At 45.0% G+C, this 14,988-nt stretch overlaps 1 protein-coding gene across 4 annotated transcripts in view; it reads right to left on the reverse strand.

The window, feature by feature from the left end:
• The window catches only part of IL18 (interleukin 18), a 44,238-nt gene that overhangs the window by 9,847 nt on the left and 19,403 nt on the right, over window positions 1-14,988 (reverse strand). For all 4 annotated transcript variants that reach the window (XM_075603998.1, XM_075604000.1, XM_075603999.1 and 1 more), the window contains 2 exons: window positions 2,181-2,250; window positions 1,441-1,470 (listed from right to left, as the gene is read on the reverse strand). In XM_075603998.1, coding sequence (XP_075460113.1) covers window positions 1,441-1,470; window positions 2,181-2,247 — 97 coding nt within the window. In that variant the 5' untranslated portion in view covers window positions 2,248-2,250. The remainder of the gene's footprint in view (window positions 1-1,440; window positions 1,471-2,180; window positions 2,251-14,988) is intronic.

Below are 14,988 nucleotides of genomic sequence, written 5' to 3' on the forward strand. Positions count from 1 at the left end.
ACTACCTTTTCCCCCATTTATTGATGCATGTACTGTACTGCAATCGTTATGTACGTGCATATCTGATGTAAATAAAGCATTTGTAAGAGGCTCTATAGTCTCCCCGCTTGCGCACAGCTTCGGTACAGGTAGGGAGCCGGTATTGCTGTTCAGGACGTGATGACAGGCGCATGCGTGAGCTGCCGTTTGCCTATTGGGCGATATGTACTTACTCGCAAGTGTACTTAAAGTGAGTGTCCATAAACCGGGGTATGCTGTATGTATGTATGTATGTATGTATGTATGTATCTATGTATGTTTCTATGCATGTATGTATGCATGTATGTTCGTTACATACTGTAGTATGTAAGTATGTTTCTATGTATGTATGTATGCATGTCTTTATTTATATAGGGCTGACAGTGTACTCGGCGGTTAACAAAGACAATACAGTACAGGGAATTATAATAATACAATAAGTGCAGCAAAGTCAGACAAACAGAAAGGAAATCCCTGCCCCGGAGAGCTTACAATCTAATTGGTATGAAAGGAGAGTTACAGAGACAGCAGGTGAGGGAATAAGTGCTGTAGATGGCAGTGTTTGGCCACAATGGGTGGTAGGAGTGACTGTGGATGGGACAGTAGCCACGAGCTCAGGCTGTTGAGATGTCTGATTTGAGATGTGAGTTTTAAGGTTGTATGGTATTAAATAAGATAGGTTAACACCATCAGCAGGGAAAGAGGTGGCATGGAAGCGTGGGTAAGACCAGGTGTTTATATGGCCTAGTCCAGGATTAGGAGTGATATCCCCAGCGGATAGGAGTAGAGAGACAGGAGGTGAATAGAGGATTTGTGGGGGCGCTTTTTATTTAGGGGTGTATAAGTTGTTGGGAAAGAAGTGTGTAAATAGCGGTACAGTGTAGGGGCACAGGTATAGGTGGAGTGGAGTGGTGCCCAACTCCAGTCCTCAGGCCCCAACAACAGGTCAGGTTTTCAGGGTATCCTTGCGTCAGTACAGGTGGCTTAATCAGTTGCTATTTCAGCACAGGTGGCTTGGTGGCTTGGACTGAGCGACTGATTGAGCCACCCATGCTGAAGCTGGGATATCCGGTAAACCTGACCTGTTGGGGGGGCGGGGCAGGGGAAAGGGCTTGAGGGTTGGCTTTGAGCACCCCTGTTGTATCACACTTGCCTGTGCATTACACTTCTGAACTGTGCATCATACATTTACAACATAAGAGCTATGGATTCCACATTCTTTGTGACTTGCACTTGTTTCAGTATTACATGCTGTAAGAACGTGCTGATGGATGCCACAGGACACATGATTAAACAGCACCCTGCGGGGGGCCACAATGTCAGGATAACCAGCTTACGCTCTATCTTTTGCAGCACCTTGCTGAGGGACAGCATTTCAAAGCAACAACGGTGCAGAAAAACGGCAAAAAAAGGTCAAATTACCTCTGAATTCATTACACCCCGAGCGGATGACTGAAAAAAATAAAAAGTAAATAGGAGAAAGATTACAAAAACATGCATTTTACGTGAACACGTCATCGCTACTGTAGAAGTCTCCCCAAAGAAGTGCCTTTGTTTATTCACTGACTGGCCAGCAATGATCTACTGTAGCAAGCAGTGGAAACATCTGCTCAGTCTGTTGGCTACTCAGAGTCCCTTGTTTGTTCATATTGTTGATTAGCCTTTGAGTGCCCCACGACATAGCTACGTAAAAATAACAAATGCGGGTTCTCTTTGGGGAGATCGCGCTCTTATGGAGCTCAGGACGCGATCTGCAATGATGGAGGACAGAAGGGGGTTAACTCCTCCCCTTTCATTCAGTGATGGCGCGATCATGTGACTGCGAGCGCCTGGAGAGGATGCAGCACTCTGGCACCGCGGCCCACTCGGCGCTCAAAGGGTTAAGCAGAAATCCTTCCCCATCTTCTTTCTTTTTTTGTTTTGTTTGTTAACTGAATTCAAACTGGGCGGGGGAGCGGGGGTCTCTGGGAGCTAAACTACACAGTTTTGTTTTTTCGGGACCCATTGGTTCCTGAAATATTTACCCTCCTAGTTACCAGGGTTTTTTGCTTCCTTTCGTGAAATCAAAATGGCTGCCAGATTAGCTTTGGTCTCACGGGCCAATAGGAAGTCTTGATGTCATGGAGAGAGGGGTGGGCGAGTGGATCGACGTTGCAACTTACCTTTAGAGCATAAGGTATTGTCTAAAACATAGAATTGAATGCAGCAGTTCTGATTCGTTTCCGTCATCTCCTGTTGAGAGCAAAAGTGAGAAATGTTGCTTGAATTTCAGAAATAAATTCCTATTATGTTGCAGCCATGTTTCTCAAGAATAAATATTTCCCCCTTTTTATATAATTCTTGGAGATCCACAGCGTTGCCAATGTCACTCTCTTATTGTAGGGGACATCATGATACTTTATATCCATGAATTTGGCAGAGTTGGCATCGTTGTGCTATATACAGCTGCAACTGCCAGTTGTAGACTGCTTGCCTTGACAATTCTGCACTTAAACACATCCCATGCTGAGAGAGTCCTGCAGCCAGACTAATGGCCCATAGGATTAACACATTTTAATGGGACTGACCCTGTGTGAATCCTACCGGGCTGCAAGTCCGATTCATACGTAGGGACCCTCGTTGTGTTAATCCGATGGGCCATTACAGCCTGCTGTGGACCATCTCACAAGTTGCTGCGAGATGGTCACAGATTTTCCTTGGCAAGCAGTCTACCACCAGCAGTTGCATCTGTATATAGCATGTTGCAGACACAATGTGACCTTTTAATTAGAATAGTGTGAGAATGATTAGTCCCCAACAAGTCTGGCTGTGATTAACTTGTCACACAGCTCCTCATTCAACGTTTCCATGTTTTATTTAAATTATTGCCCATCTATATACAAATTTATGCAATAACATTTTTAGGAGAAATTCACATTTTAGTAATATTTTATGTCAACAAATAATTTTAATCAGTACATTATTATGGTCTGCTGGCGCAAAAACAAAAGTGCAGTTTATGTTGCAAAATGCACATAAATGATGTATTTGGTGTTTTCTCAACTTAATGACACCTTTTCAAAGGTTTTTGACATGGCTTTCCTATAATAAAAGATATTAGTCAGACTCTAAAAACCCTGAAATACACTTTATTATGGATACATTACAAGTTTACATTGTTATTATTATTACAAAAATAATTACAAATGAATTCTACTTCTTGACACTTTTTCAAAGTCGTGATTCACCTATATTAACATATTAAACCACTGCCATTAATTTGCTGTAGTCATAAGAGGGAATGCCAATATTTAACCAATTCAACTAATACACTTACACGCAATCCATCGGTCTCTCTCAGACTCCTAACAAACTGGTTAGATTGTAAGCTCTTTGGGGCCTAGATTTCTTTCTCTCAATGTTCTCTTTTATTTCATAAACATTTTGTACAATAAGGCCGGCCTTAGTGCATGGCAGCCGCCTTGGGCCCCGCGCATCCGGGGGCCACGCGCTCCCTCCTCTCTGTCCTCTCCCTCCTGTCGGCACCGGGATCCAACTTTCACCCGACCAGAGGTCCGTTGGATCCTGGCGTTGGCAGGAGGAGTGAGAGAAGGGAGTGTGGAGCCCCCCGGACCGGCAGAGAGGTAGGTGTCTGGGCGGTGTGTGTCCCCTCTTACCTTCTCCGCTGAGTGCCGTCTCCTGCAGTGTTGCATTGACGTGACGTCACATGAGACCGGAATAAGCGTTGTCATGGCAACGTGTAGTCATGCTGCCGTGACACTGCCGGACAGCGGCTCATCTAGGTAAGTACCTCCTTTTTTTTTTTGTTTTTACAGGGGGTCCCCGCTGGTAGCATGCAACCTTGGGTCTGGCAAAGCCTAAGCCCAAAAATGTTCTTTCTTTCTGGACTTCCTTAGAAGAACTGAAATTGCTTCCCGCTTCCAAAATGTGGGAGCTGTCCTGGCTGGAGGAGTTGTGTAGAAAGCTTTTTGCAGTGTGCTCTGTAAGTGAGTGAATCACACTGAGTTGTAGCATTAGTAATGGAAGGAGCGGCTCAGTGAGTAAAGAAGCTGACTGAAAATACAGAGTTTGACATAGAGGAGCCTGGTTCGACACCTGGTGTCACTTCTTTTTGACCTTGGGCAAGTCACTTTAGTGAAAAATGTGAATTTGTGCTACTGTAAATGACTGAGCCAATTAAAAGAAGTAATACCTTAATTAAGCGTGTGTGTATATATACTGTAGTTGCTACATAAGTTTTTAATATAGATACACAAATGATTAGTCTACAGTGCTCAAGGTCCATATGAAGGGGGCAAAAAGTGAAACGTGACATATAATAATGTGTAAAAAAAAGTCATTATAAAAGGGTGGGGAGAGAAAAAATTCAACAATTAACTCGAGGTGTCTCCTAGTTTCGGATGCTGCTCTCAAAAAACAAACAGGCCAGTCTGTGATAGAAAGCAACCACAAAAAAAAGCGCCCAGAATCTATATCCAAAATACATATATTTTACTGTTCACAGATATATTGAAACAAATAGAAACACACACAACCCCCCCCGAAACAAACAGGAAATATATGAACATTTGATGCCACAAATGTCTCATATCGTGTAATGAGTCAGAAGAGCTACAGACAAAGTCAATATTGAACAGAATAGCAAATGTTAGGCTGCATTTACAGTGCCGGCGACGGCGATGGCGCCGTCACGCTGCGGTTGCTGGAAAAATCAAATTGACATGACTTCCAGCGATCGCGACCAAGCCGATGCTCCGTCGCTCCATCGCGCCGTCACGTTGCTTCTACTATAAGCGCACGCGACAGCGGCAATACATTTGTTTTGCCGCGACGCAGTCTTAGGTCTCTGGATGATCCACTGGTTGATGATTTTGATTATGTGCAAATGGAGGAAGTGTTTCATTAAGTGAGCGCTCATAAATATGGCTGGACAGTCTCCGTGCAAGCCAACCCCTGACGAAGTAGCCAAGTGCTATGAAACGCGTAGGGCGGCTTGCACTCATTCACGTGACAGACAGCTGGCGGAGAGGAAGGCGCTATACCTGGGACTTGTCACGGTGTGCCCACCACAAACTAGACGAGACCCTCGGTATTGAGGTGGGAATAGAGAAAACACCACCGGCAGACATGGGGATCTGGTCTGGAGTGTGCGTAGTTGATCTCGCCGGGACAGGAGCAGGGAGAGCAGAATAGTCATAATACTTGCCGAGGTGAGGGTAGGAGAAGTCCGGAACGTTGGAGATACTAGTCGCTGGGGTCAGTGCAGGAGAAGGTAGAATGGTCGAGGTCCGAGAGCCGAGTTCAGGTTAGGAGAGTTGCAGAGGGTCGAGGATAGCCAAGGTTGGGATTCCAGAGAAGCAGTGGTCCAAAGGAAAGCCAAGGTCGGTACACAGGAGATCAAACAAGACAAGGCAGGATATCTAGGAGACGAGACAGGTAAGCACAGGAACAGGAAGCTTATGCTCAGCCGATATGCCAGTGGCACTGCTGAGCCTAAATAGGTGAGACGGTCCAATCCGAGCAGGAGGCGGGACCAGGGGAGTGTCAGTGCGGAGCCAGTGATAGGCTAAGGTAAGGAAGCCAGGTGAGGGTGCTGAGGGCAATCAGTGCCTGTTGCCACAGAGCTCGGGTGCATGGCGCGTGCGTCACTCGCGTGTTCCACGCACAGGGAGTGTGCGCCGCGATCCGGAGGCAAGAACTCCCGCTGTGACCCCAGCCCACGTGCGCCCGTGTGGGAATGTCATCCGGCGCGAGGATGAGCCTCGCGCATGCGCGGAGGAATCGGGAGTGCACGTGAGAGCGCGAGAGTCCTGAGCCCCATCAGCGGCCGTCAGAGCAGGTAGGAGGGTTGTGCGCCTGCGGGTAAAGGTGCGTGGCACCTGGCTCCTGGGTTGGTGCAATCCTGGGATTCCTGAAATACTGGTGCCTGTGAGTCTCTCACGGCTCTGATATGTGACTAGCTTTGCATCTGCAGTGGATGGAGGAATGGAGATGGATAGCCTCCTTGCAACAACGCAGGCGCTGTGTCTAATTAGTACACCAAGCTGCATCCATTTGGTTATCCGTGGAGGAAAATTTGGCTGCTGAGACACACGGTTTTATCCTTTGCTGTTGGAGGTCCAGATGACTGCATTTACCGGTTAGGCTACACCGGCAATTGCTACAGAGAAATCTGCCTAGACGCATCTATTTCAAACATGGCGCCTCAACTGATGTTATGGATACTGGACAAGCCGTACACTATTTTATGCTTTCTCTATAGGATCTAAAAAGGAAAAAAAAGTGACTTCCCTTGCCGTTTCAATACAGGAACAGCTGATCTTTGTTCAGGCACTATTATTCATTCATATTCATCTAATTCTGGACTCATAAGGCATGCATGACCCTACTAGTGCCGGGGTGCGCAAACTGGGGGGCACAAAATTGCCTGGGTGAGGAGCACAGCACTTACAAGGACCCCACGCTCTTCCCTACAACATTTAAATGAAATGCCAGGGGAGCTCGTTGTAAGGATCAGAGAGTCACGCCACCCTCTGCGCGCTCCCCCCTTACCTTCATTCACTGCCAGGGGTCCAGCTCCTCTTGCTCCACCTGCCGCTCATGCTCTCACCCCTCCAGGAACTGTCCGACATGCGGGGCGCGTGCGCACCACGCTCTAAGCTTTGTGCTTCCCTCTCTGGCCCGCCTCTGGACTCTGCCCACACTGCACCATCAGCGAGGCACAACAAACACCCACAGCGTGCGACCAGCACCCGCTGGAGACGAACCCTTAGTAATTCACCTGGGCACCTCTCCACACCTGTCCTGAGCAGCGGAATGGCCAATGGTGGTCACCACTGCTGACACACCTCCACATCATCTTCTCATTGGATGCTCTCTCCTATATATGCTCAGCGGTGCCACTGGAACATTGGCTGAGCATAATTCAATGTCCCGTTGTGTTCATTGCGTCCTAGCCTTTCAGTCTTGTCCTCTTGTTCGCAGCTCTCTGTTATTGACCTGTTTTGGTCACCGCTCTTCTGTACTCCCGACCCGGCTATCTACGACAATCTGCACCTCTTCAACCCTGACCTTGGCACCGTACAACAACCATTCTCCTCTCTCCAACCCGGACCTCGGCTAATAGTACCTGCAATGAACCGTACCTCTCCAACCCAGACCCCGGCAAGTATATCGACTATCCATAACTCTCTAACCCAGACCCGGCTAGCTTGACCAACCTACACTCCAGGCATGCCCACGCAGCTGTGGGTGGTGTTTATATCCATCCCCACCTCGGCTCCACGGTAACACCTTGTTTGTGGTGAGCACACTGTGACATACTGTACGTGAGGCCTCTGTAACTCCGGGATGACTTACATTGGACTGCAGCACTTCTCACTCATTACACCTTTTGAGATATTTGTACCAGCATGTCTTCATGTTTTTCCTGCTCAACTTTTTCTCAGCCACCAAATATTAGCTTGTAAGCTCTATGTAAGCTCTATGCTAAAGCAGAATGGGGTGTAACAGCTTGGCTGTGGTCCTTGACAATGGGGATTGAGGAGAGAATTCCTAGGTGGTAGTGTTTAGTTGTAAATGGAGAAAACTGTAGGCGCTAACTACTGTATATTGAGGGACTATTAGGTAAATGAAACCACCAATATCAAATGTGGAAATCCCAATATCTTATAGTGCAATACAAAGTGCCATTTTAAAAGTGCAAATAGTTTAGTTTTCTGTAAGGCGTCGTTCATGCTGCCGCAGACACATTTCCCGGGGCCCAGGACTACAGTTCTGACCGGGTCCGGCCCCCTCAGAACCCGCCAATGAGGGTGAATCAGCTCCCTAGACACACACCCCAGCGGCGTTTATGAAGAGAAGAGATATTCCAACATGTGGAACAAAAAGAGAAATGCAGGGTAAGTATTTGCCTAACATCCACATATTCCTTTATCGATTTTTTTAAAAGAAGAATTAAATGTAACATTTGATTATTTCAAGGTATGGAGATATTCTGTGGTTATGTACAATTCAGCTAAGAAAAAAAAACTAAAAAGTAAATTTAGGGTATTTAATAAAAAAAAACATAATTTAAAACAAATTTGACACTTTACAAAACAGTCCTTATAAGTCTCTGATAAACTTAAAGAGTATTCCAGATGTAATTTCTCTGACAATGGTTAGAGGGAGAGTTTACAGCTATGCAGCATTTCTCAGAGCTATTCAGCCATTCATTGAAATACCTTGGCGTTTCAGCTGTATTTAAGCTGTTCCTATATACGGGTTAGCTGTTGGAAATGCCAATATGTCTCGGTGTTCCGGTTATCTCTCTGCCCGCTTATTCCTGTAGGATCGTATGGGATACAAAGGAGGGAAATCTTACCCACGCCTAGTCCGTTGATGTTTGCCAGCTTGTAGAATGGAAAAAGTTCAAGTGTCTCAGCTGTTCCTGCCTTGATATTTTTAGCAGAGCATATTTGGGCTCTTTTCCTACGCTTTCAATAAAGAAACATTTTTCCTGTGACAATTTTGCCTCTTTGTTCCAGCTATTCCTCTATTTACCTGCTTTTGTGGAGTTATCAAAAACAGGAGAGGAGGCCTTGTTCACACCTTGTCCATACCGGGCTTGTCAACCGTAGTCAGCTGGAAGAGTATTGACATCTTGGAGTCACAGCTGTTCCCGCGTCTCTTTGAAACTCTCCGCTCTGAACTGAGACAGTACGGTGGCCACATGGGTTCAACCCAATGCGTTTCGCCGGTTCGGCTTCCTCAGGAGTAATGCTTGTGTGGCTCTCCCCATGTCTTTTATACCCATGGATATTCACCCTTCTATGGTCCTGAGGATGCTTCATACAAACTTTTTCAATGCCATGTAATGTGTTCAGTTATGAATAATAATAATAAAAAAAAACATTTGCGGTATCAAAGGAGATATAGTTTCAAGGAATTTAACAAAATAGGATTTAGTAGTAATACGTACATAATATAATATACTTATAACCAGTTATATAGAAGAGTGCTAGATTTCATGCCAATTATAACATTGTCAATTACTTTGTTTAGTTGGACATAACTGGTTGGAATTCTGGAGGTTGATACTCCATGGTAAAGGTCCCAGGAGTTTACAGTTGTGCTAAATGGACACATACTCACCGAGCTGGTAAAGGGGATGGCCAGTGAACTGGCATGGTGCTATGTATATAAGCTTCCATGGTTATACGTTGGCAGGGACCAAGAGTCTGAAGATGTAAAGTCAGTATGCAACAATGTTGTAATTTTAAAAAAAATGCTATGAACTTGTGCACATATGACACAGTCCATGTGTTTTAGTTACGCTTTGTGGGAAGGGGATGAAGAAGTAGTTTAATCAACAATATGCAAGTCATGTGATTTCCACATCTCGGCAGTGTGCAGCATAAGCAGAATTTTGCTGGTTGCTCTGCATTTCTCCAAGATTGACCAAGATTGACTTGCAACAATTGAACTCAAGTGCTTTAAAAAATTTTTTTATACACACACATTTTGTATATAAAACTGGAGCCCGAGAAAGGGCTGTTTTTAGCTCAGATTTGTATTTTTTTTTTTTTATCTCAGAATGTGTTAAATACATTTAGATTTATATTTGACTTTCTTTGACCAAACTCATTTCAAAGCCGAAGATGAATTCTTAGGCAAATTACCATCTCTGGATAAAATGCTAATATAAATATTGTAATGGGTGTATTCATCAGTTACTTGGCTGAAAACTGTGGGAAAAGCGTCTGAGATATATATTTTTTTTAACATTTTCCTGACATTTAACTACTTTGACAAATCTGATTCTGTTTTTTCTGACCCCAGTCGTGCAGCCAGGAGACTCGGGTAATAATAATGCTTAGATCTAGATACAGAAGCCCCCTCTCCCCTAAATCCTTTTTTTAGGAAATGAGATCCCTATGGGAATACCAAGAAATAAACGTACATGTCCCTAGCGTTTATCATTCATTCTCCTTCCCTTTTTGATATGTGAATGATGAAATGCAGACTCAGAGTACTTGTGTTTTATATATATATATATATATATATATATATATATATATATATATATATATACAGTGGTCGACAAATCACCAAAAAATCTACTCGCCGAACACAAAAATCTACTCGCCACCTAGTACCACACGTGTGCTGCTTGGGCCAATAAGAGCTCGCCACGATGTTAAATCCACTCGCCCGGGGCGTGCAAATGTATAGGTTTGTCGAACACTGTATATATATATATATATATATATATATATATATATATATAATATGACACTGGGCTTTTCCGAATCCCTATTGCACAATCACAGCGCAGTAACGGTGGAATGCTAGAAATTTCTACCGCTATACTGCAGAGAACATGGAGCGTTGGCGTATGCCAAACCACATCTTCCAATGTTATAAACCTTTTACTAAGAAAAGTGAACTGATGCCAGTGACATGTATAAGGGGTCACATCTGGGTATTTGTTGTTGTTATTTGAAGTTCATTTGTGAACCCGGTGAGCTGAGCTTAAGGGGAAGTTTTTATTTCCTCTGGCTGCACCCTTTTGTCAGATATCATTGTGTTCCCAACAAAAGTTTGCACAGAGAAAGCTCCCCCGCTCATCTTTATTGGTTCTCTGATAAGTACAGGATGGACTAAGGGTAAAGAAAACTGTTGAACAACCAACAATTCCCCTATCTTAGCCGCTCTCACACCCCCCCCCCCAAAAGACAATTTGTAATTAAATAAGAAAAAAATGCAGGTAGTGAAATCTTTGATATTAGCATGGTTAGATTTTTAAAGAAGCTAGTTAGACTTACATTCATTTTCTTTGGCCAGGCTATGTGCTTCCACCTTTAACTTGTTTCTTGAATGAAAATTGAATTGACTGTAGTAACCAATGATCTCCAGATTGCCAAAGATCGAGGATTGGTGGGGACTTCCCCCTACGGGCCCTAACCTCAGTGCTCTATCCCTGCCATAGCGCCCATACCAGTTGCATCATGTAACCTACCTTCACACTCTGTGGGAGGTCGTGCCAAGTCCGGCCTGCGGTCGGAAGGCTCAGGATGGCAGAAGGTAGCACAGACATGGGGTCTGAGAGAGGTAAAGAATGAGGTGTGAGGTTTAAAGGGGTAAGGCTGCAGGTCGCGAAGGGTAATGTGTGGCCCCTTTGAGGGCCCCCAAGGACCGCACAGGCGGTCACTGGAGTATATAATGTTGCCCACCACTATCAGGGATGAAGCTTAGGCTAAGGCCCCGCTCCCTCAGTCAGCGCGCCCGCACTGCAGAAAGGCGGGCGCCGACAGACACAGACCGCGATATGCGGTCTGTAGGGAGCCGGAGCAGGAGGTGGGCGGGAGTGGGAGGGGGGGCGTGGCTTGAGCGGAGAGACCCGCTACTCCCCTCCCTCCTTGGGCTGCAGGAGGGAGCTGCTGCTGGAAGGTAAGTAATAGCAAAAAACACACACACACACCACTGCCTACCTTGCTTCCTGCCAGCACCCGCCCCCGCCCTGATTGGCTCATCAGCGCACCACATGACGCGTCTGCCCGCTCGGGATCACAATTTTCTTGAATCCCCTGCCGGCTGCGTCACAGTGCGTAGTGAGCCAGCAGCGAGGGGGGACTGGGACCGGCTCGGGAGGATTCCCCTGCTAGTGGGGAACGCTCACGCGGCTGGCCATGCCGCCGGGCACAGCGGGTCCCAGCCCTTAGTCATAAAAGTTAAAATGTAGTATTTATGGGTAATTATAATTAGTTAAAAAAATGTCAGGTTAATCAAATTTGACAGTGCGATTTATGTAAGAATAGACCTGGGATTCCCAGTTTAGCGTTAGTTTATTCTAGTACTTCTATTGCTTATTTTATTGCTTCCTTTTCTCCTTGGTTACACTTCACTGTGTTTCTTTTCCCTTTAAGAGATTTAATTTCTGCATTTCTATCCCAATTTGGTCCAGGTCTCTTGTTCTTGGAGGGGTCTGGCTCCTGTCTGTTTTTGGGTTAGGTTATCGGTGCACCAATCATCTTCCAGGGGAGAGGAAAGAGCAAGATAGTGGGGTCACCCATACCGCACCACCCTCCTTCCTATTCAGCTGCAGCACCACTATTACCGGTACATCCCCAGCCCAAGTTAAATCAGGTCAAGGAAAGGACTGCCCGGGTCTCCCCTGGGGGCTGCCATGTTCAGTGTTCTGCATCTCAGACTGTTACAGGGTCTTATCTCGGTTTGAGAGAAACTGTCTCTAAATCCAGCAGGGAGCTGGTTAATTGAAGACAGGCAATTAACTAGACTCCACCTGGCCACATTAGAGCTATAAGAAAAGCCTCCAGTTGGAAACAGGAGAGATTCCTTAGCTCACATTTGGACTGACAGAAGGAGAGCAGAGAAGCCTGCACACAGACATCGTCTTGAGCACAAAGACTGTGCTGAGATCAAGACACCCACACACCCAGAGACCTATATTTCCTGGACACAGAAAAAAACAGGGACCTGCCAGAGACTGACATGGAGGGCCACCTGCTTAAGGTACCTCCTGAGACTTTGGGGTGATAGGCTGGTAATGGGAGTATCCCTCCAGTCCTGCAGATAGGGTCTGGGAAAGTAAGTTAGCCCTTACACAGGGATAGGGGTTTGTTATTTTGTTGTTTTTGTATGTTTTACCTGGATAAAGGAACAGGCTCAATAAAGCCAAGATATAATGTCACCCTAATCGTTCTCCATTACATGAACCTCTGCACACATCTCTTACAACGACCAACGTGCAATATCGTTTATGCCTCTCCCTGACTGTGAAAGGTAAAACTGCTCAGGACTAGAGAACAGGCGAATATTTTTTTGGTCCGCTGATTTCCGCGAATTCGTCTCACAAAGAAGGATTTGGCCTTTTATGACACTTTCACCCATCTCTACTCAGGCCTATTATTCAATGTGAATGAGATTAGGTGCTACACACAAGATATAAGAATTCAATACAATATACAAACAAAGGACAAAGTTCCAAAGATATCTATAATAACATGAGCACACCAAATAGTAGTACAGTATATATATATATATTCCACAGTGTATTCGGTTTCCATCACTGCCACTTTCAATTCTATATCAAAAGACTGAAGCAAACGTTGTACCCTTTTCAGCTTTTCCTTCACTGAAATCACAGCGATGCCCTACCCTGCGTTGTCCCTATTGTGACTAATGCCCTTTACCACATATTCTTTTTACGGACATCTGACTTCGGTCATTCTGGTTTGTGACAATTGATCAATTGGTCAGGTGACTCTGGGGCATATTCTGTAACCTCCGTTAGCGCTAATCTGTGCGACACGTTGACTTGAATGGGGCTTTCTGCGCCGATCGCATGGATCAGCGCTAACGGTGGATGCAGAATATGTCCCTAAATCCTTAACTATGATCTAACGCAGAACAAAACATTTGTTTTATAATGCACTTAAAGGGGCAGTCCCTCCTAGGACGGATGTAAAGTAGGGACAGTGGCACATTTAATAGGTGATATGTAGCTAATTGCACCATACAAATAAATCAGACAAGTTTTCAGTGGGATTCCTTTTCTTTGAAATGTCTGTGGGATTTTTGTGTTAGTTTTGCCTCTCTTAGCCTGTGAGAGACATTTGATAAATAGACCCCATATCCTACATATATTGCAATGACATTATTTAAAGTGTTTCTCTCTCCTCCTGCAGATAATTTGTATAAACTGTTCTAAATACGGTCCTGTTCCACCCCCTACGTTCATGAGGTTTGGAATTCATAGAAATACGGCATTGCTATGTTTAGCAGCACTTCTGCATTCTGCAAATACTGTCCCTTTAGAACAAAAACAAAAAATGGATTGGCACGCAACAGCAGAGTCCCAGAAATAAGCACCATCAGCTCACCAGTAGGATGAAAGGTTAAAAAAAGTTTATTGGACTACATAAAAAACAAAAAAACAAACAAAATACAACAGAAAAAAACCTCCTATGTGTTTCAGGCTCTAAAAGCCCTTTCTCAAGGAAATACTCTTTCAATTGTATTGCTCTGTATATCATACAGTACGTTAAAAGGCACACACAGTACTACCAGTATGTACAGTACACGTTTAGTGTTAAATAACAGAGTCAATATTAGGTGGCTATGGGTATACATGAAACCTGGAAATATCATAGCTTGTAATCACAAGAGAAAAGTGCCTGTCCTTAATTCGAGCTTAATGCCGCAATAATACCCCCCCCACACCTTTTATTCTTTTCTTATTTGTATATGTAAAGCATGTGTCAATGTATAATTCTACATTCTTGCCTAAGGCCGAGTCCATGGTGCCTCAGCCCGTGCGGAGGCGCGCTGAGGCTGAGAGAAAGCGGGTGCTTTCCCTGGCCTTGTTTAGCGCGCCGTCTGGGGGCGTGTCGGGGAGCGGGCCAGTGATGTCACGGAGTTGGTTCGCCCTCATTGGGCGAACTGCTCACATGACCGGCCCTGCATTCCCATGAGCGCGAAAATTTAACATTTTCATAAGGCTGACGCTTCCACACGCTTGCGGAAGCGTAAGCGAGCCCCTGCTAAAGCTGCTCTCATTGCGGCTGCAGGGGCTCACTGCCGAGCAGCAGCGCGCCTCAGCATGCGCTGACCATGCCCGAGGCCTAAGCTGGCAATAGTTTGGTGCTCCTGTGATACATCTGTATAAACCCTGATTGTGTGCCTAACATAATGGTCATCTTTGTGTTGCAATCAATCCTCCAGCCAGTGTCACTCAGCAGCTACAATGTATCCTTATATTACTAAGGTGACATTATCTATTGTTACAGTTTACAGCTTAAACTGCTGGGAACATGGCAAGAAATTATCACAAACAGGAAAATGTTGCAAGGATCTTGCACTGCTTGGGAGGTGGGCTAAAACCTGCTATAGAAATCAAAGGATGCTTTTAAACTAATTAAAAATGGCATTAAGAGTTTAATCAAACATAAATAAAAAAAATTTCAC

This window comes from Ascaphus truei, chromosome 6, assembly GCF_040206685.1.
Source record: "Ascaphus truei isolate aAscTru1 chromosome 6, aAscTru1.hap1, whole genome shotgun sequence".
NCBI lineage: Eukaryota > Metazoa > Chordata > Amphibia > Anura > Ascaphidae > Ascaphus > Ascaphus truei.